General features: G+C 32.9%; 1 protein-coding gene across 3 annotated transcripts in view; it reads right to left on the bottom strand.

The window, feature by feature from the left end:
- The window catches only part of LOC108727189 (uncharacterized), a 101,883-nt gene that overhangs the window by 50,348 nt on the left and 29,234 nt on the right, over positions 1-22,301 (bottom strand). Inside the window, exons 2-3 of one of the 3 annotated variants that reach the window (XM_018455185.1) lie at positions 8,280-8,330; positions 2,231-2,609 (exon numbers count right to left, since the gene is read on the bottom strand). In XM_018455185.1, coding sequence (XP_018310687.1) covers positions 2,231-2,540 — 310 coding nt within the window. In that variant the 5' untranslated portion in view covers positions 2,541-2,609; positions 8,280-8,330. Of the gene's footprint in view, positions 1-2,230; positions 2,806-8,279; positions 8,331-22,301 lie in introns of those variants that run through there. The other 2 variants (XM_018455187.1, XM_018455186.1) reach the window with 2 other exon arrangements.

Below are 22,301 nucleotides of genomic sequence, written 5' to 3'. Positions count from 1 at the left end.
TAACGCGGCTATGTTCTCGTGAACAATAGTCATAGCACGCAATAATGTAAAACAGGAAAAAAAAAGAAATCATAGCTCGCTGCCTACCATAATCATAATTGTCACTTTAATCTCTGTCCGCTCCTAATTAAACGTACATACAAGCTTCTTACTGTTACCGCTAACAACGACCTCAATTTACCATTGCATCCTTGCCCGAGATGCAGAGAACGTCCTCGTGCAACCTTGCGGATTGCAACACGATACCGTAACGTGATGCTACTTGGGCGTAAACTTGGAGAACATTGGGTAAAATTAATAATTTATCTCGTTCACACTGCACTGTTAAATTAACTTAATTTAAGTCGCCACTGCTCCTACTAAATATATCGTTATTTTATACTAAAACAATAATAAATTTGATAATATATAGTGTCAATTTGATGATATATGGTGTCAAATATTAACATTATATAGTTTTAAACTTAACCATTGTTTTAATATAAAATCACGATATATTGAGTAGCAGCAGTCGCGACTTAAATTAGGTTAAATTTGATTCTATAGATTTAACAGCGTGAGAAAAAAATTGTTCATTTGACCAAATTAATTTAATTCATCTTTATTTCTTGCAATGAAGAATATATGTAAGTCAAATATATTATATTTGACTTAAATACATACAATTCCCCTATAAAAGAAATAAAAACAAAATTAATTAATTTAGTCAAATAAACAATTTTTTTTCATTGCAAAGACAAGTCTTTACAATGAAAAAACTTCTAAACTTTAAATTAAAATCTAAACTTTGAATAATAAAAAGTTAAATTAAAGAAATCAAATCTGTTCTGCCTCAATTCTTTTCTTAATGAGAAGCAGTCTTCATTAATATTTTCATTATAAAAATATTAAAGTAACATAAAATGACGGAATTATAATCATAAAAAAATGTGAATAACACTGTTGAATTAAAGGAACAATTTCATTACTGAATTGTCGCGACGCTTCGTGTATTTTTATAGGAAATTGCTGCGTTCCACGCAAACGTGGCATTCGACGAAATCCGTTTCATCATATGCCTCGTTTACCCTGGGCTTGCCGTAATACACGCCTCGAAATCAGAAATTCGCGTGTCTTCATATCGAAAGAACGCGCGACGTCGAGAATCCGATTCTCGGAGGAGGAAATGCAGTTCTTCCGACGGCGCATTTAGATCATCGCCGGCAGCGTCGTATTTCTACCATCTCTTTTAGAATTTGACAGAAAACAGAGTTCCTAGGGAAATCTATTTCACTTGAATAATGTAGCGAATGATCAGAAAATACGGCAACCATCGAATCTTTCATTATAGTAATCTATTCTATTATTAATATTCGAATATTCAATTAGCACATAATAAAATATATTCTAGTTTAATAAAAAAAAAGTCCAACCAGAATTGCATTTTGGTGAGGGCAAATTGGTTAATTTGATTATCATAACCATTCTGTTTGGCCTCACCAAAATGCAATTCTGATTGAATCTTTTATTAGTCTGACGAAAACATTCTTCTCAGTATATACAATGAATATCTCTTTCAATGAATAATTTAGCATCGATAATGATGTATGTGTTATATAAATAATATTGCAAGCAAATCTCGTAGAGAGAGAATCAATGAAGTATTATATATTAACATTGATAATCGAAAGAGAAATAAAATCGCACTTAACTCTTTAGACGGTAGATCTATTGGACCTACTCAATATAAATTTCTTCGTCAAAAATACCAAACAATTCAATTTTTTGTTACATCTGCTAAAATTTAGATTATTCTTATTAAAATATACTCAGTAAATCATCCTTTTCTTATACGAGTTATGTTATTCCGTTCCTTGAAATTAATTAGTGTCTTTAATTATCTAACACAAATTAAATGGATCTTACAGCCTTAACATCAGTAACTGTGTTACAAATTTTGAAAAGTTAAGAACGACTATATAAAGTAAAGTATTCTATAACCAGCTTCTATAATCATTTATATATTCTATAATATTCACTGTAACATTAACATTTACTGTTTTAACTGCTTTATAAATATATATAAAATTACTAAAGTTGCACAAAGAAACTTTAAAATTACGATACGTTCATTATATTCTGAAAGTTTATTAATCAAATTGATAACTACTGAAATTGCCTTAGAACTCTTGTGCATCTCGCAAAGTTACAAACTGTCAAAGTATACTAAGAGTACTCAAGCTTCACTGACCTTTGGGCAGAGGGTCGACGCTGTGCTGGGTCACTGAGAACTCGCCGAGGCCAAAAGCGCGATGATGCTGATGATGATGATGCTGATGATGGTTCTGAGGGGGCGGCGAGGCCTCTCTCATGCAACCCATCAGGCTGAGGGCACCGCCAACGCCTCCACCACCGCCTCCGAGGGCGGTGCTCGTCGACATCGTCCTGCTGCTCTGAAACACCCCGAAGAACCAAAGTGCGACGTAGGACTCTCTCACGCGTTGGTACCATGCCGAGAGAAACGAGCCCTCCGACCCTTTCCAGCTGTTCCAACCGTCCATCTCTCCCGTCTTTCGAATTCTCGGACGTGTCTAACGCGACGAGAAAATACTTTGTTTCTCCACGCCTGCCTGTTGTTTAAGAAGCGCGGATGGGAATTAAAAGCGAAGGTGTGGTCTTGGTGCGGCTATGTTACGTGAACGATTCGGGGAATATTGATTTCTATTAGTTAACCTTACTTTCGTCTCTCTCGGAGCGACCTTGCGCAACTTAATTTGGCACAATGACGCCTCAATTAGGATCATAATTTACTTTTTATTTCTGCAACGATTAAATAAAAAGAAAATAATCGAATAATTCTAACAATGCAGGAAGACTAGGAAACCTTTTTATTAAAAAATATTTTGGAAAAATAGTTCAAATTGCAAAACAGTTGGATAATCGTTATATTTTTATATGTAATTTTACGAGCAGGAGTTAGTTATTTAATATTATTTGATTGAATTAGACTTGTTAATATATCGAGCAAAAATATAATAAATATTATATCGAATATATCGAATAATGAATAAATTTTTCGTTCTGATTTAATCAAATTTGATTAATGCAATTTCAATTTTCAATACGTAATTTGATTCAATCTCGTTTTTCACTGAGAAAACTAGTGCAAAACTGATGCAATTAAATGCAAATCAATTCACATATTTTTAATATTAATAAATAATTTAACTCTTTTACATTATTAAAATATCTAATTAGTAAAAGGGCTTTTTTGAACCAACAACGCTAGAGATTCGTTAATACGCAAAAAACATCTAGCATTGTTGGCTCAAAAAAGCCCTTTTACTAATTAGATATTTTAATTATTAATTCTGTTGAGCCGTTTTGCATTTTATTTTTAATTATACAATATTAAAATATCATTTTAAAGACTGCGATGTTAATCCTTTTATCTCTTTGTTATCGCGATAACTTCATAACCTTAAAAGGATTAGATTATTTATTAACATTGTAAACATGTAAACCAATTTGCACTCATTTGCATCAGTGTTGCACTAGTTTTCCCAATGGAAAACGCTATTAATGTGTAAGCATATAAAAATTAACTAATCATTTGTTTAGTATAAAGAACGCAACGACGTAGTACCCTTTACATGCGATTGCTCAATTTTTCTATATACTGAATATAAGTTTTGTCTGGATAGGTTCAAAGCCTTCAAAATTAAAAATATTCATGAAAACGAATATGAATAGTTACAAAAATTTCTAGTCGATATTTCAGTCAAAATTTTTTGTTCAACATTTTTATGTTGAGTTAAAATATTGAATATTCCATAGAATTGCGATAAACATGTTTTAAATTAGATCGATTAAACAATGGTACTCGATTAATTTAAATATTTTTAAATGTACTTTGTCAATTTTATTTAGGTTTAAAAAAGAGAGAGAAAGAGATTATAACAAAAGTTCCAAATTATACTGCCTCGTGTTATTTCATTTGATATCTCCACTACTCGCCCACTGATCCGTAGTAATGTCTATTATCGTATAAGATGCAGCACCAAGTGATCAACTAACAGAGACTCTCACCGAGAGGACACAATTACGCGCGAGTATTCTTCACGACGCAAAAGAGAGAGAGATTAAGTTTCCAAGCGTCTCTTTCCCAAAGAGAATCGCGTCCCGGACGCGGAACAGGTACGCGGAAAAGATTCCTCACCGTGGAATGTCGTCTTTAACGAATCGCAAAGAAGGGAAGGAAGAGCGAGAGAAGAACGCGGAATGCATTAAACGCGCTGCCGCCTTCGCCACTCTCTCGCGCCACTACTCCGCAACCGTACAGGATTGATATCCCGATTCCCCGGGTCCCGCTCTCCGTGCGTCGACGGGCTGCCGCTCTCCGCACCTCCAGGCAATGGGGGTCAGGAGGAGATGGTCTCCATAGCAACTGCATCCGGCAAGGGGATGCGCGGAGCGACGGCGGACGGTGCATCGATTGCACCCTCTCGGCTAGCGCGCACGCGACCCTGACCTTCGCACAGCTGACGACGATGATGACGGCGAGCTGGGCTCTCCGCTCCGCATCACCACATCAGGAGAACGTGGGGAAGCCCGCCGAGAATTAGTGCTGCCGGTTCTTATTAAGCTACCGTTAGTTACGCGACGCGCGGTATGTTAAAGTGCGATATCATCAAAAATATCGCGCACGAACATTAATGTCAAATTTTACATAATTTATTTTTGATCATTTTTATACATCATTGCTTCTACACTTGGAAAATTTCTGTTAAATTTCACGTCCCAAACGATAGACCCAAATTTTAGTATTAATTTAATACAAGATAAATATGTTAGAAAGTTAAAAAATATAAACATTATGAAAAATTAATACAAAAATGTAACACTTTAGCACAATTTAAAAACAAATTGTGAAAATATATTTCTTTAGAAAAATTAAATTTATAACATGTTAAATTGACATGTACCTTCATCTTTTACTCATTATTGTTAAAACTACATTATTTTTGTTATTTGTTCAATTACTTATAAATTATATTATTTTAACTCTAAGAAATGTAAAATATCAATTTAATACAAAATATTCAAATAATACAATGACATTATGTGTTAAATTAATACTCTCTTGGGGATATATTAAAAATTCAACACAAAAGTTTTAACAGGTATTTTGACACAAGTATACAAAAAGTCTTTTTTCTGTATGTTCAATATGTCGTTAATTTAATTAAAATAATGAAATTAAGCAATTTAACTCAAGAAAAGATTTGATTCAAATTTAATTTGTTATTTGTGTCAACATAAACGTTGTTTATTTTAAAACTAAGCCATTCAATTACAGAAGTGGATTGATTTACATTTTGATACACAAGGGAGTTAAGAATAACAATTTATTATTTAACTTAAGGGATTAGTTAATTACTATTGCTCCTTGGATATAATAACAGTGAACAGTTGTAAGAGAATTCATTGCGCAGTTTTTTTATCGTTTTAAATTTCGAGCAATTTAGGATGGAGAAGCCAAAAGAATTTAAAAATCTCTGCACGGACTCGAAGGTGTAGAGATTTGATAAGTTTGTTGAGCAATAATTAGTTATTTCCTAGCTACTTTTGATATAATTAATTGATAATTATTTTTTACATTAATTACGGGCTTTACGCTTTTGAAGTTAAATTAACATATGGATTGCATAAAAGAGAATTAGTATTTCTTTTTAACGTACAGCTAATTTGTTACATCAATCATAATCAAAAGTGCAATTATTTTCTGCCGACTGGAACGATGAAATAAATCATAACCGATAATTATTTTCGCTCCGCTTATTTCCGTTATTAATCATAATTATTAATTATTCAAGAATTCTAAACATAAATTATAGATTATTTAATAATTGATTTAATTGCATTTTGTTTTGCTTAATAATAATGTAAAGGTTAAAAATTCTTACTTATATAATTAAGATTACCGTATTTGACAAGAAAAGTTAAATCACACTTGATCGGTTTAACGTTAAATGTCGTGTGAAAATTATCGGATTTCGAGTTATCACACACACAAGATTTCGGAGAGCTGCGATCCGTGAGAATTGATCGCGTCGTTGCTTGTGAGATAGTTTTATCGATAAGAGCAATGACGGCCTTGACACAATTTCTAGCAATACTTTAACTAGAATTAATATCGAATTTGGTACGTTTATAGCGCCGCCACTTGCAATTGTCGCTTTCAGGAATGCAGTCGGCATAATTTCGTACAGAAACCATTAAAAAGTTTATACGAGTTAGAGCGAATATCTGCGCGCTTCATTCAAAAATTGCTGCAACAAGTGGACGCACAGACTAATGCTAATGTGTGATATCACCTTTCACGTCAAACTTCTTTTTTAATATCAATCCGTTTGATCGGGCTTGCCAAGATTTGTCGATCAGTGACATATATATCAAAATTATTACATAAATTACAACGATGATATGTAAATCAATAATACTGTAAGAATATTATTACTAAATTTGAATTTCTTTAATTATAAAATAGTATATAATTATAGAGATTATTATTTTATAATTATATAATTACAAAATAGTAATCTATCTATAATTATATAACATTTAGAGTTCAGTATTTATATAAAACGATAATCTTAATCACGAAAAATGTATAGATAAGATATATTTTATATGTTTAAAGATATAAAATGTTTGATTTTTACGTAGATACAACAGGAGTGCTTAATGTTAAAATATAGATTTAGCGCCAAGACACTACTCTGTTTCCAGATATAAAAGTTTGATTTTAGATATTTTAAGGAACAGTTTTCTTTTACTTTACGTTGCAAAATTCCACACCTTCGCATCAAATATTACAGCTACAAACACTAATCAAGGCCGAATAATTAACGATTTTTTAATTAATCGTGAAGGTGAAAACATTTAAGAATTTTCAATTGTCCGTGCAACATGGATACGGTTGGAATTGCTGCAAAAGCTGGGCGGTACACGCATCCCGGAATGCATGCAGGAATCGTCGAACGACGGCGCACAATTTTCCATTCGATACATAGCGTAATTACGCGCTTCCGGTTTCCCGGAACAATTACAGTCGGGCGACCATCCGCGACGACGAGCCATCGATCCATACTCTCCCTCTCTCTCTTTCTCATCACAATGGCATCTAGAAGCAATGGAATGCGAAATAACATCGCTCTCATGCCATGATACGTTTCGCATGCATTTCGGAGTAGAACAATGCGAACTCTTCTGTAAAATCTGCCGCGTACCTTTGTTTCCGTTAATCGGAAAAACAATGTCAAGCCTTTGCTAAATGCTTGGTCATAAATCTCGCTCGATGATCGCCCGATAAACCATCAAATGATTACATCAGAAAGACCAATAATAAATTAGATGAAAGATTATTAATAAATTAAATAAAGTCTTTTAAAACCAACCTAGGTTATTAGTGTGTAAATATGTATATATACTTTATTTAAAATTTAAAACATATAAACATTTCCTGAAAAATTTCCTAAATAAAGTATATGTATTTACCTACTAATAATCTGTGTCGGTTCTAAAAAGCTTTATTTAATTTATTGATTTATTCATTAGAGCCTATTCGAATTATTTGTTTTAACGTACGATTCCTAAAGATGTCTATCTATTTACTTATAACAGAGCTAAGAAAGTTCTACGCTACAAACTGATGAATTTAAATGAAAGATCGAATATCATGGAACTAAGCAAAATAATTTTCTAAATCCTATAAAACTACTAATGTTGAAATAGCGATATAAAACATTTATAAAAAACATTTTAATAAATTGAGATTACTTAAAAAGCATAATGTATTAATGTGTCTTGAAAAATGATAAAAATCGAATAAAAGTTAATAATTAAAAAAAACGTTTTCTAAAAAAATCTATTTCCCTTCTAATCTATTTCATTTCTTTCAATTCTGCTAAAAACGTTTTTGCTGAAGTGTCTAAACATTTAGTTAAAAACAGATTTAAAAATTTAAATAATTGTATTGGACTATTAAATAATTATACTCAAACTATCAAAATAATTATACTGTAGGACACTCAAGTTGGTTGCAATAGAATGTCAAAAATTTTTGCGGCATTGCTCATCATGTTTGAATGCCCTACATAATTATTTTGATAGTTCAACAAAATTATTTTCAAATCTGTGTCTAGATAATTTTTAAATCCTTCAGCAAAATTCTTTTCGTGTAAAATTAGGAAAATTGATTTAGCTGATTATGATGAAAATGATCTTACGTATCTTACCTTACAGAAGGCGTGGCATGTCAAGTCCTAGTTCGTATACGCGCCGAATATCTGTAAGAGAGAGATAAACATCTGTTAAAATTGAAGGTATAGCGGGAGTGAGAAATAATAAAGGGATAACTCGGCAAAAACGATGACAGTGTCGGGGTCATGTCGGGTCAATGAATAATATCCGACTTGTGTGTACCGATCGTGCTTCACGCGAACTTTACTACCTACTCGTTCCTCGAATCCCCGACTGATTTATGCAACACCGATACCCGCAACAGAGAGCTTTCCTCGGAATTTATGCTCGGCTAAATTTTCAAACGTGTTCAATTCGAAGCCGTTCGATTCAACGCTAAGTCGAATGGAGGATTCGATTCGACCGATCAAGGCGCTTCTACCGCTCGTACGTGAATTTATGAATAAAATAAAATTTTAAATATCAGAGCTTACATCACAGAGGTATACGATGCAATCTTTCGTGCTAGATCGCGATTTAGTAAATTTACTATACTTACTGAAAACAAATATACTCAATTTTAATAAATCATTTGTTTGAATAGTACCAAAATATTTACTAAAAATAAAGATATATTTATTTAGTACATGATTTATTAATTTGATTTAAGTAAATATTTATTTATCATAAGTAGATGTTTAATTAGTAATATTATTTAAATAAATATTTATTAAAATTCAGTACATTTTTTTCTTTCAGTGTATAATTGCGTTACGCTATTAAATTCATTATATATACTATGTTTGAGTTATTTTTAATTATTTTCATAAATAGTCGCCATTATTCCTACTCAATATATCATGAATTTATTTAAAAGCAATGGAGTTAAATACAATAATTTAATGTATAAAATGTATTAAATTTGACTTACATTTAACTCAATTTATTATTTGCTATATGTATATGGACGTTGTTTACTTTAAAACTAACCACAGAAATGGATTGCTTTACATTATGGAACACATGAAAATTAACAAAATGTGTTATTTAAGGTATTCAAGATTATCAAGATATTGAATTATTATTCATGCTCCTTTGATATTTAATAGTGTATACAGAACGCAGAATTTCTCTAGTAATTAAATCACATGCAATCGCTAATGACACAAAAAATCGTATCGCGTGCCTCTCTGTAGTTTTAGAATTCAATAACTGTGGAAGAAATATTTTCGACATTTGTTTTACTTCTTAATTAATATAGCGTGCAGTATAATGAAGCTGCTTTAAGAAATAAAATAAAAAATAAAAAAAGTTATTAAGAATTAAAACATAATAAAATGTTCTCATTCAGAAAAATAATTAAAATATATTTTTGAAGATTTGAATTTCTGAACAGAAAGGAAAAAACGGAAATTGAAAATATCCCCTCGAACTAATTGCAATCGACGGTCACACACGTGAAACTATGCTGTTACCTACTCGAAGATTAACGAGATATTTCGGCAAGAAAAGCGAATGTTATGTGAAATAACAAGATGAAAGAGAATTAACGGCGGCGCGCCACTCCGGGACACGAGAAGAAAGAACGAGCGGATCGCGTTGAATGATGTATGTATGTGTTTCGTGACTAGGATCATCGTAGATCTCTCCTCTTGCGGCTTGCCACGCCCGACTCGCGACAGAATTTAAAGCTTCTATTTATAAAGAGTGAACGAACGCGATGGCAGCCCCGACACGACGCATCGGGTCAGCATACACGCATACTCACGCGCGCGCACGCACTCGCGATACGCACGCTCTCGAGATATTCTACACTGTATTAATGCAGTACAGAGTATGGGTGCTATTTCATTTGTGCGTTTTTGTCATATGACAAATATGTGCAGAATAGAGATCCTCGGATCTCTCTATTCTATAGCCAATCAACAGGCTTAAAAAATTTGTCATACAATAAAAATGCACAAATGAAATAGCGACCTACCGCTGACGGTCCACTTTATTTCGAAGCGAGCCTTCGAATCTCTCGAAAAACAAACGAAAAAAAGAAACAAAAGAAAAAGCAATAAATCAAAATTTTAGAAAGTCAAAATCTCTGTTGGAAGAAATAAAGTAATTTTATTAAACTGTGTGTGTGTGTGTGTGTGTGTGTGCATTGAGTATGTAAATAAATACGTATTAAATACAATGTTTTTCAATTGTTATCTACTTCATTTTCTTTTTGTAGATGTATTAGAAAAATGTTTACAAAATGTAAACATTAACCTTAATTACTTCTGATGTCATCATTCTTCATAATTTAATAACTTAAAATGTATATTTCAATGATTTTAATAATTTAATATTAAAAAATTCACACAGATGCGGACATGTTACTTTTGTTCTATGCTCAAGTCTAGCAGAAAAAATATCCATTGTTTCACGCACAAAAGTTTTCTTTTCTAATACATTTTTCCTAATCTCGTCGATGCTATTTTCCCTCGTTACTAGATGACATTGAAAAGAAACTCTCACTTTCTCTTGTAAACTTAGCATGCGCAGTTGTATCATTTTAATTAATTTTGTTCCAGGATTGTCTTTAATTTTTTCTTTCACTACACGGAAAGAACGGTTTTCTCTAAAAATTTAGCTAGATATGAAAATAGATGTAAAAATAATTAAATTAAAATTATAGGAAGTTCAAAAGCACGATGACAATATGCTTCAAAAAGTTTTAAGACATTCTAGCAATTCTTGAGCGTCCAATACATTAAAAAAGAATTTGATAATAATTACTAAATGTTAAGTGAAACAATTTCAATCAAATGTTACGTTAACATAATAAAAAAATTTTTTTTTTCTAAATATTTAGTAATTATTATTAAATGATTGGTTATATTATTATATTTGGCAATTACTATATATTTGGCACTTACTAAATATTTAGAAAAATAAAGTTATTTTTAATTTTATTTACCAAAAATTTCATTGAAATTATTTCACTCAATATTTGATAGTTATTACTAGACTTTTTCCAATGTATAATTATTTTTGTACCCAACAAAATTATTTTCAGATATGTATCTACCTAAATGTTTAGATACTCCAGTAAAATCGTTCCTTTCGTGTAATTTTTTACACTGACCAACTTTATTTTTAATTTTATTTTTTTACATTAATCAATTTTAATATAATCGACGCGATGTTATACGTACTTTACACGTGTTTTATCAATATTATTTATCTCTCACATTCATGGACTTTCGGTTGCTTGACATGATGATTTTTAGAAACGTTTCGTTTGAAGAAAGATTCACCATGATTTGCCTGAGAGTAACAGATAACCATTTGTACTTTGTATTATGCTTTGATGATTCAAAATAGAACCAAAACGTTCATTGGACCATTCATTGTATTTACGAGGGCAATTAAAAACACTTCATTTTTCATTATAATTTGCATACTAACTGCATTTGACTGACCTTATTTCTATTTTTAATTGCTATTTTATATTCCAGGGTTCTTATATTTAAATGTACACTTCGTTCAAAAGAAAATTGCTAGCGAACCAATTATTAACTTTACGGAACACGGAATTATTCTCCCGGTGCTTTGTTATAGCAGTTGCTACGCCTCGTGTGGAAATTTCTTTTCAAAAGCGGAGTCCTAGAAAAAGAGAACGAGAGGAGGGTTTGTTATGAAGGAGCCCGGAAGTAGTGCACCAGACTAGTGTGTCTTTCGTTTCGGCGACGTGCGCGCATCCCTCATCTCTACCCCTCTCTTGCTTCTTTTTTTCGGAAATTTTTTCCGCGTCTTATTTCCAGCGGCGTCTGCTCCGGGACTATTCGCCGCTGTGTGTATTTTCGTTCCTGTAGAGGATGAAAGAGTGGCGAAAAATAGTAATCCGGCTCCTCTCTCTCTTCCTTACGCTTCAAAGACTCTTTTGATCAGAGCGCAGTCGAGCGGCCGATTTTCCGACATTTCTTTACATATTGTACGTCTACGCCTCCTCTCTTTCTTCTCTACCGTTCTTTCCACGGTTGTAATGAGGATCACGACTATAATTTTCATGAATAATAGACACATTCATCCCGATCGCGTGACGTAAAACTTGATGATATTGAGCTTTCGTACACTTTTATTTATTTTTCATAGAAAGCTCTCCGTCCTCTCGATGAAAAACTGAAGGAAAATGTGACAAAATGTATCGCGAATTGTTGTCTATTTTAACAATCTGCCTTTTGCGCATGATATTTTCTTTGTCATTCACTTCTTGTTATTATACATAACGCCCATTCGAGAGAGTTATCACATGGGTAGTGAGATAAATCACGGTGTAATGACCTACAAAACGAGTGAAAACAAATAAGGCAAATCGGCGTGTTTTATATTGAATGTACTTTCACCCGAAGTTAATTCATACACATACATATATTCAGAATTTTAATAACGACACCTTCAGAGTGTATAATGGCGAATTTTCATAAACTTATCATTATCACGGAACACACGCAACATAAAACTTATCAGTTGGAGACACAGTTATACTTCTGTGAATTAGCCCCACAACGTAGTCGAACATGTGATATTGGCATTTTCCCATCACTTTAACTTTAGAATTCATTTAGTCCGTTTTTATAAAATGTGTATTAGTCCACTTGCAGTAAGCACTTCAATTGTATTGCACGAATAATGAGGAAAAATAGAATAAAATACAGCAAAAAATACATAGATAAACAGAGTATAAGGGCAGTTATTTTTGTTTTCTTTCTTTTCATAAAAAGAAAAATAAAATAAATTAGAAGCCTATGCATCTATTATTCGGATGTCTACAATTACATTAAAAAAAATTGAATTCTCTTTTGTTTTAGTTTCTTATAAGTCAGCATATATCTCGTTGCGACATCAATCAGAATGTTTCAACTCAAAGATGACTACCATCGTGCATATCGGATTACACGTGAAAAAAAACAGTCTACGTCCCTGATGAACGACACTGTGTGAAGGTGAGACGCACGCTGCATGACTCATGTCTGTTGTCCATCCTCGTCTGTTCCCTGACAAGCCTTTCTCCGTTCGAATTAGCGATTCGCACTTCGGCACGCGTGCCGAGGTTTCGTGTTCAGATGAAACGGGCGCGCACGTGCGTGTGCACGCATACACACGGAACACACGCAAAATAAAGCGGCGTCTACAATGGGATTTTAAGGCGTAAAACTTAAGCCTTAAGCCTTAAACCGTAAGAAATTAGCCAATTGTAGTTGATTATCAGGTTATAAATTCCTCGTCCTAAAATTCCTTACCTAACATAACTTTTCTCTGATTTCCAGACAAAATTTCATAATTTTCCCTTTCAATAATATTTTCAAATTTTTTGTATTTTCGTCCTATAATTTGGAAACCGTTAAATATTTTGTTGAGAGATTAACTTAACATAGCAATGTAAATCATTATTAATGGTAGTATTCCAAAACTGTATAGCTGCGACTGTACGTGTATTAAACTTTTTTAAAGCCAATAATTTTGATTTTCCAGACAATTTTGCAAAAATTCCTGATTTTTCCCTAATTTCCGAAATTGTTTTCAATTTTCCTAACAATTCCCTTATTTCTCTGATTTTTAGTTTTGTGGCAATCTGATTACTCTCCTCACATTCGACTATAATGGTTAATTTTTTATGGCTTAGAGCTTTCTACAATAAGTCATTACCTAAGCTTTAAGCTCTCTGCTTTAAGTCTTAAGGGGATGCTGGATCGACGACCGAACTCGATCGAGGTCGATAGTACAGGCTTTTTTTAATTCCAAATTTGATAATAGTGACAATCTTTCATTCATTTTTTATACTTATATAACGTTGTGTCTCGCTCAAACGCATTCATCTGTCCTTATCTAACATATTGCAATCTCTTGGAAGAGTCTTCGCTCAGCATTCGTATATACGTCATTTGCCAATCGATATAAATCTTTCTTTTGAAGTTCTTAATCTTAGTTTCATAAACTCAGTATTGTTTGTGCATGTAACATGTTTGGTGCTGCACTGTCGTTTGGTTCGTACGAGCTATAAAAAAACTTTTGTATTAAGGAAACATCTACGTCAAGTGACAGCTGTACGAGTTGAAGAAATGTAAGTTTTTAACTTTTTTTCAATTTTAGTATAAAGTCTATTGCAGCACTATCCAATTTTGCGTCTACTTCAATTCTGTAAAAAGATTTTTGATTCCGTTAAGTAAATTCGGAGATTTATATCGATCTGCAAAGTCCCGACCAATTTGGCCATTCCAATATCCCCTTATAGCTGTAAGAAATTGACCAATCATAATCGATGATTCTTTTCACATTCGACTGATTGGTTAATGTCTTATGATTTAAGACTTAAAACTTAGGTAATAGCTTATTATAGAAGGCCCACAAGTTTTAAGCTTTAAAATATCATTGTAGATGTCGCTGTAGATACCGGAGTCTACAATACACTGAGAGAAATGATTTTATTATAGGAATAAATCAAGGAAAAACATATGTGGTATTTGTTAAAAACGATTGATTAGTTACTATTGCAAATTAATTATTTCTCATTCGCCAATGTAACAAATAATCAATAGTATCGCAAATAAAAGGCTCATATAATATATATATATACATAGAAGTCGTAGACGGTCGTAGGGTCTCAAATCGTAAGAAATTGACCAATTCTAGTCAAGTATTCTCCCTATATGTGATTGGTCAGTTTCCTACCACTTAAGACCCCACGATCATCTATGATTTCTATGATAAACGATCCTAAAGACTATCCAAAAGATAAGTTAGGTTCTATATAGTTTGCTTCTATTACTAATAATTGGTTGATATATCAGACTAGAAGCAATCACAACAAATCAATTTTGTTGTCACATTTTTACCGATCACTTGTTAAAGGTACTGGTGGCTTGTTAAATTAATAAAATCCTTTGGCTAGATCCACAACCTTGCTTTAAAGTACGGCCGTAAACCGTAAGCTTTAAGTTGTAAGTAACAATATATTGGCCACAGAACTTATGCTTTTAGGTCGTAAGAATTAGGTTTTGCTCAGTTTAATTCGCTTAAGTCTAACGATTAAAGCCTAAAGACTGCGCAAAAAACAGTTTAAAGACAGAAATCATTACCGCTTGATCTCTTTCGACTTATGACTTAAGACTTCTTAAAGCAAGGTTGTGAATCTAGCTTTTCTCTCAGTGTAGATCTTTAAGCTTTAAGCCATAAGAAATAGATGAATCATAGTGAATTATTCTCCTCACATTCGGCTATAATTGGTCAATTTCTTACGGCTTAAAGCTTAAAACACCTATTGTAGATCCGAACTAATGTGATTGTATGTGGCTCCCAGTTTCGCTGAAACACAGCGATGCATTCGAGGAATTTCTCGTCTGTTCGCGCACATCAGTGACTCATTTGGCGATCTCGCATTATGTGCGCCGGCAGTTGTATAAAGCGTTTATTTCTACGCGTGTTGTCTCTCTTCGGGACAAACGCAGTCTTTTATGTCGATACCTTACAACTGGAACAGTCATTCGTTATATTAAACGTGTCCTTCGACTCAGCTTAAGAGATAGAAGCCACTTTTGAACCGGCAAAGCGACACCGGTTGCGTCGTATCGACGTATAAAAAAATTGGCTTTTCATCAGATTGTCGGACAACCCGACCTGTCTTTCTGCTATACGAAAACTGATTTTGTTACAGATAGTTGAGCGCGGGCCCTCATGTTTTTAATCGGACGAACCCATCACGATTTATCACGGCCCACTCGTTTTGCGTCAATCAACGAAAATTAGATTTGCGTCACGGACTAGCAGACTTGCTCGTTTATTTCAGGGTCATCATTCTTGGTAGACGATGGTAAAAAAAAAGAGACTGTAATAAGGAATGCGATCATAGGAACGTGATTCATCAAACTATAACAGAATTAATCGCGCGATATCTCCGAAAGCGAAACTTCATCTTCATTAAGGAATATAAAACTCAACCGAATATAATCTTATCGCGTTAAAGTAATATTATTTTAGTCATCAATAAAATAAAAAAGCCACGTAATAAAATATGTTGATAAATTTATATTGTAAATTTACAATTAATAAAAACGTTTATAATTATATAGTTTAATAATAAAATAAAATGAAATTAAAAATAATACAGAGAGCGAAAATAAACCTGCATCGCATTGATATGTTCTGTTCTACAAAAGCTTGATGTCGAATTACTGAGAATCGAGTAACCGGTCTTCGGACTATGACCAAATCCTCGGTGGCCGCCGATTGAACCGTTACGTTACGTGGATATGATCATCCGGAAAACCGGTAAAACGGTTAATCGATGAGCGCATCCGCCGGTCATATAAGGGATCGTCTCGTTTCGAGAACTAAACTTATTTCGAAATAAAACTCACGTAATTTGTACGAGAGCAACGTAAGAAAGTCAGCGCATTATCCGTTTTTCGCTTCTTCCCACTCTCCTTCATTTCTTTCTTCTCTCGAAGTACGGAAGCGATATAGAAATTAATATCGCGTCTTCATCAGCCGCGCTTCCTCTTTCATTATTACGGAGATCCCGCTAGGACGTCGGATGCGAAATTGAATTGATCCCGCTGCTCGCGTGCCCACATTACGCCTTCGATGCATCTCGCGAATGCAATCACGGAGATAGCGAAGATTAGATGCGCATTTTAACTTGGAAATATTCTCAGCTAGTCATTGAATTTAATTTTAGCGATGCAATCGATTATAGAGAAAAATATCAATAACAATTTCACGTAATATACAAAAATTATTACTATATATGCACGGAAAAAACGGTTTTGTTGAAGTACTTAAAAATTTAGCTACACTGAGAAAAAAAATTGTTCATTTGATTAAATTAATTTAGTTGTTTTTATTTCTTTTGTTGGAGAATGTGCATTTAAGTCAAATGTAATATGTTAGAGAGTATCTTTTTAAAATAATTTTTGTTAATGTTTCTTTAAATTTACAGATTAATTGAAGCGCAAAGATGCGGTTACTGCAATTGCAACGAGTTTCTCTCGTTATCATGATATAAATTCGTCCGAAATTCGTGAAAGAGGAAATGCATGGCGAGACTCGATGATCGACGTTACTTCCGTCATCGACGACGGGGCGCTCGAATTCGAATTAATCGCCACAAATGGCCACGTATTGCTCGGCTAATTGGCACGTTAATTGCTTTCGACGAGCCACCAATTCCACCAGTGGAACGTCAAGGGTTGCTCACGGCGTCGAAAGCCTCTCCATGTCCCTTTAATTCTAAAACCTCCGGTTAGAAATCGGTCCATCTCTGATAAAGAGACAGAATTAACAAATCATATTTGAACAATTCACATTTGAGCAATTAGTCACATGACTAATGCGATTGGTCAATTCTTGCTTCTCTCTCTGGTTCTTCATCTGAGATCTCGGATTTCAATAGCATCGTGAACTTAAAGCTTAATAGTAATTAATGAGACTTCTGAATTTCTTTGTCGAGTTTGAAAAGTGCGAAGTGAAAAGATTTGAACAATTAAATTAAGAGAAATTTGCTTTTGATTATTAATCTCTCACATTCAATATGAAAAAACTTGCAAGTGACAAGGTATTTATAATCAAATTGTATATTTAAATTTAAATTTGTTTCATTCATTTGATTAATTCAATATGTACAAATAATATATGATAAAAATCAATGACTAAGGGGAAATTTTAAATGTAAAAACGTAACATATACACGGAAAAAAAAGATTAGATGCCACAGTTAAAAATTAGGTATGGCAGCTAAATTCAGTAATATTATACTTAATATAGTCACTTAATGTCGTGTCTGCGAGGTCTAATTTCCATTAGCTGTAAGACCTAAATATTATCATTGTAACAGACAAGCATTTTGCTATTATGTATTGATCATTACAGCAAACGTTTTCTGTGTAGCAGACAATTTGGTAGCAAGTATACTTTCAGCAAAAACCATATTTAACTGTGGTAGAGACAATTTTCTTTTACACGGACATATCCGATAACTATGACAACCAACTTCATATTGCTAAATAAATTGACTGTAACAGACGCGCATATTTTGCTATCACGTCCTTATATTAACTATAGCAGCAAATCCTTTGTATGTATTAGCAAATTTCATAGATACATATAGTAGCTAATGTAATTTCAGCTAATCAGAATTAGTTGTGATCAGAAACATTTTTTTTCCGTGTATATAGCTTTCTCATTTATAAAAATCCTTTACTCGCCTCGAGAATGATTAATAGAAAGATTTAACGAGACAATGTTATCGTTTTACATCAGGATATTCCTTAATCGTTAGTTCTATGCGAAGCACAATTGTGTCACAGACATGAAATCATTTGGCACAGAGCGATGCATTCGTATAATTGACTTGAATTCGTTCAATGTGATTGCTTGCGGAAATGTTCCGATAGCACGGAAGATCGCATGTCAAGACCTTTGATCGCATGTGACCAGTTCGATGTATTCAGTAATTAGTGCTCCGCTATTTCACAAGTAACCCCGAGCAGTAAGTAACAAAAATTTCCAGACATTATTCTTACCTATACATATTTATAATCATGTAAATTAACCCCAAATCTAAGAAGCAATCATGAAAAAAATATAAAATTAATAGCATTAATTTTTTTAAATAAATTAAGTTAAATCCCTCTTGTTAACCTATAGAAATATAGAAAGGTCTAAAGATATGCAAGTTAGTAAGTGATGTGTTCAAAACACTACAAAAAATGTCAATTTTACAATTTTTATATTTTTTGTTAGTCTATTATGTTAGTTAAATTAATTAAAACATGAATTGTAATCCTATGAAATAGAGAAATAAAAATAATAAACTTTAAGACTTCTAGACAAGGGAAGTTTCACAACTGTCCGGAACCGATTTATTTGATTCTCCATGAAATATGTCGTAAACGCGAAAATTTAAGAGACACATATTTTTTTATACATGCGCTAACTCATGTTTAAGGGGTGTTTCACCGTTTAACAACATATTTCATGGAAAATCAAATCGGTTCCAGACAGTTGTGAAACTTCCCTTGTGAGTAATACTTTTTATTTTCCTTTTCCAAAACAATGTTTTTAAAGAAAACTATCTGTATTCTTCTACTGAAAACTATCTATATATCTGGGATTCTGTAACTCTTAATGACAGTGTCGATATCGTTAGGTATAAGTACTACCATTGTGTAGATGTTATATATAGTAAAAAAGCTGCGCAACAATACTAAAAAGCGATATTATAACGATACCAACACTGTCGTTAAAAGTTACAAAATCCCAGTGTTGGTATGCTGTGGTCACCTCACCTACCCACTTAAAGGTTAAAATAACTAAACATCTCGTATCAAATATGTTATGAAACTGTATAATTTACTTCATAGAAATATTTAGCCCATCAAGATTACATGTATGTAATCATGCACCAATATGCAATTAAATGATTCGATTCATCGTCGACCTCTTAAACGCATATTGGCAATTCGCTATTATCTTTATTTTTCATCTGCATGATCTCGAGTTATTTTTAAGATATCAAGCATCGAAGAAACTCGAATGCTATCCGAACATTCAGGAAGAAATAGCACAGATGATTCGGAAAGAAATTCGTTACTCTCCGTTTTGGAATTCTTCGGAGAATTGGTGTTCGCGCCAAGTCAATAAAAAAAATCTCTTTCTTTTTATTTACGCGTGATGAGATTCTCTCGGTAACGTAAAAATTTGAGGACTACAATAACGTAGTTAACTTATTATGCGAAAAAGATATACATTTTGTTAAATTCATAATGTCAAATTATATCCAATTTGAGTTTTTTTTTAATTATTTCTATAGGTCGCCACTGTTCTTATTGAATATCATTAATTTAACTAAAGCAATAGAGTTAAACAATTAATTCAAGAGACATGTATTAAATTTCATTCAAATTAGTTTATTATTTACTTAATGCATATGTTAATATGGACGTTGTTTATTTCAAAATTAACTGCAGAAATGAATTAATTTAATACATTTCTACACACACAAAAATTAAAAATAATAAAATATTTAAATTCGAGAGATTGGATTTTTATTGCTTCTTTGGTGTTTAACAGTGTACGTTTGCAATTTTATTTTAATTAAAAATGAGATCTAATTAAATAATGTAAAGCCTATATTTTGCAAACTATTAACAGAGAAGTTAAATTAATTCATTCAAAGGAATATATTAAGATTTAGTAAAGATATAGATTATAACTTTACTTCAATTATCATCAAAAGTAGAAACAATAGAAATAACAGATTGAATAATGAAAATACGGTATCGTCTAATTGCCTCTCTCTTTCTCGTATTTCCTTCGCTTTAAATTAGTGTTGTTACGTCGAAATCTAAGCAGCAGGGTCGAGTGTTCGGGACCGCAATCGAGGCAGTTCCGTGCCGCACGCGAGTATGCAAGAGCGATGCAAGAGCAAGCGGGCAATCCGATTGCAGGGGATCGCCTCTTTCGCGTTTGATTGTGTGCATCGAGCCAATATGTACTATTAGTAAACTGTCTGGGGGATCGGTAAGGTGAGGGAGACGCGGTGCAACGCGGGAAGAAAGAGAGAAGGTGCGGCGCAAAGCAGGCAGGAATAGGAAAAGGAATGACGCGCGCGGGCGGAAAAGAGACAGAAGGAGAGAGAGAGAGAGATGGACACGGAACAGCTTCTCTCGAGGCGTATGAGAGTTGATCTCAGGGCGGATTCCCACCGGAGAATCGGTCACGACTTGGAGTCGCCGCCGCTGTAAACGCCGTCCGCGAGAGCACTCCCGACGATTGGATAATGCGCGGGAGTTTCGCTATCGTCCTCCTCCTCTTTTTGCTCCTCCACCTCCTCCCGATGTATTCGAGAGAGCTGCGATCATTACGGATCGCTATGTAAAACGGTAACCTATGACTCCGGCGAAGAACACCTTTCTACCGTTTGTATGCCAAGTAGAGAGTAATTGGTACACTAGGATAGGCATCGTGGTTTAGAAACATGCGTGGTGGGAGATGCTTATTGAATAATATCATCGTGTGAGATGCGGTAAATTACATCTGGACCGTATGATCGCGATTTATCACTTATGCTCGTGAAGGATGAATAAAATTCGCTTAGGAGCAACGACGCGACGCGGGCGATTTGCTGAAAGACTTAATATAACAATTGAAGACGCCATAACGATTTAAAAAATCATTATTCAATAATAAGTAATAGCTCGTAATAACAAACCGTGCTAATATTTTATTTTCTTCTTTAACACATTCCGCATTCATTAACTTAAGGTATATGACAAAACATTTCAACTTAAGATTTAACGAAATGAAAATAATAAGGAAAACATATATGAATTATGTATACTGAAAAAAATTTACTAAATCTTAATGCATATTTCTTTGAATAGTACTAAGTAAATATTACTTACAAAAAGAAATATTTACTCAATAAAAAATGGTAATTAAATCAAATTAATGATTTTTGTCAAATAATCAAATAAATAGTGTACCTATATGTTTATATTTAATAAATATTTACTTAGAACTATTCAAATATTTATTAAAATTTTTTTTCAGTGTATGATAATAATCTTTTATTATTTATACATGGGGCATCCCCCATGTAAGTAGACTTTTTACTTTGCTAATTATATTATGATACTATTTACAGTACATATATTATTATACATATTTGGCGCATTTTATATTTTTATTATATTTTTTATATTGTTTTACAATTAAAAAACATTTCTTTGCATTTATCTAAAGAATGTATAGATTATTATTAATTTTTATTTAATTATAAATCTAAAAAGAATAATGAAAATTAAAAAATAATGTTGCAGTGTTAAGTTATCAAAGGAGCAATAGTAATCTAATCCCTTGAATTAAATCACTTTTTGTTATTTTTAACTTCCATATGTGTCAAAATATAAATAAAAAATCAGTCTATATCTCTGTGATTAATTTTAAAGTAGATAACATTCATATTAATGTATGCATTTAGTAGAGGAAAAGGTGGTATTATGGCAGCCCAGTTACAATTTACACAATAATTTTGTTAATAA

This window comes from Mycetomoellerius zeteki, unplaced genomic scaffold (genome assembly GCF_001594055.1).
Source record: "Mycetomoellerius zeteki isolate Tzet28-1 unplaced genomic scaffold, Tzet1.0 scaffold471, whole genome shotgun sequence".
In the NCBI taxonomy this organism is placed as follows: domain Eukaryota; kingdom Metazoa; phylum Arthropoda; class Insecta; order Hymenoptera; family Formicidae; genus Mycetomoellerius; species Mycetomoellerius zeteki.
Note: the sequence above shows the minus strand (reverse complement) of the source record. Positions and strands in the feature narration are given on the sequence as shown.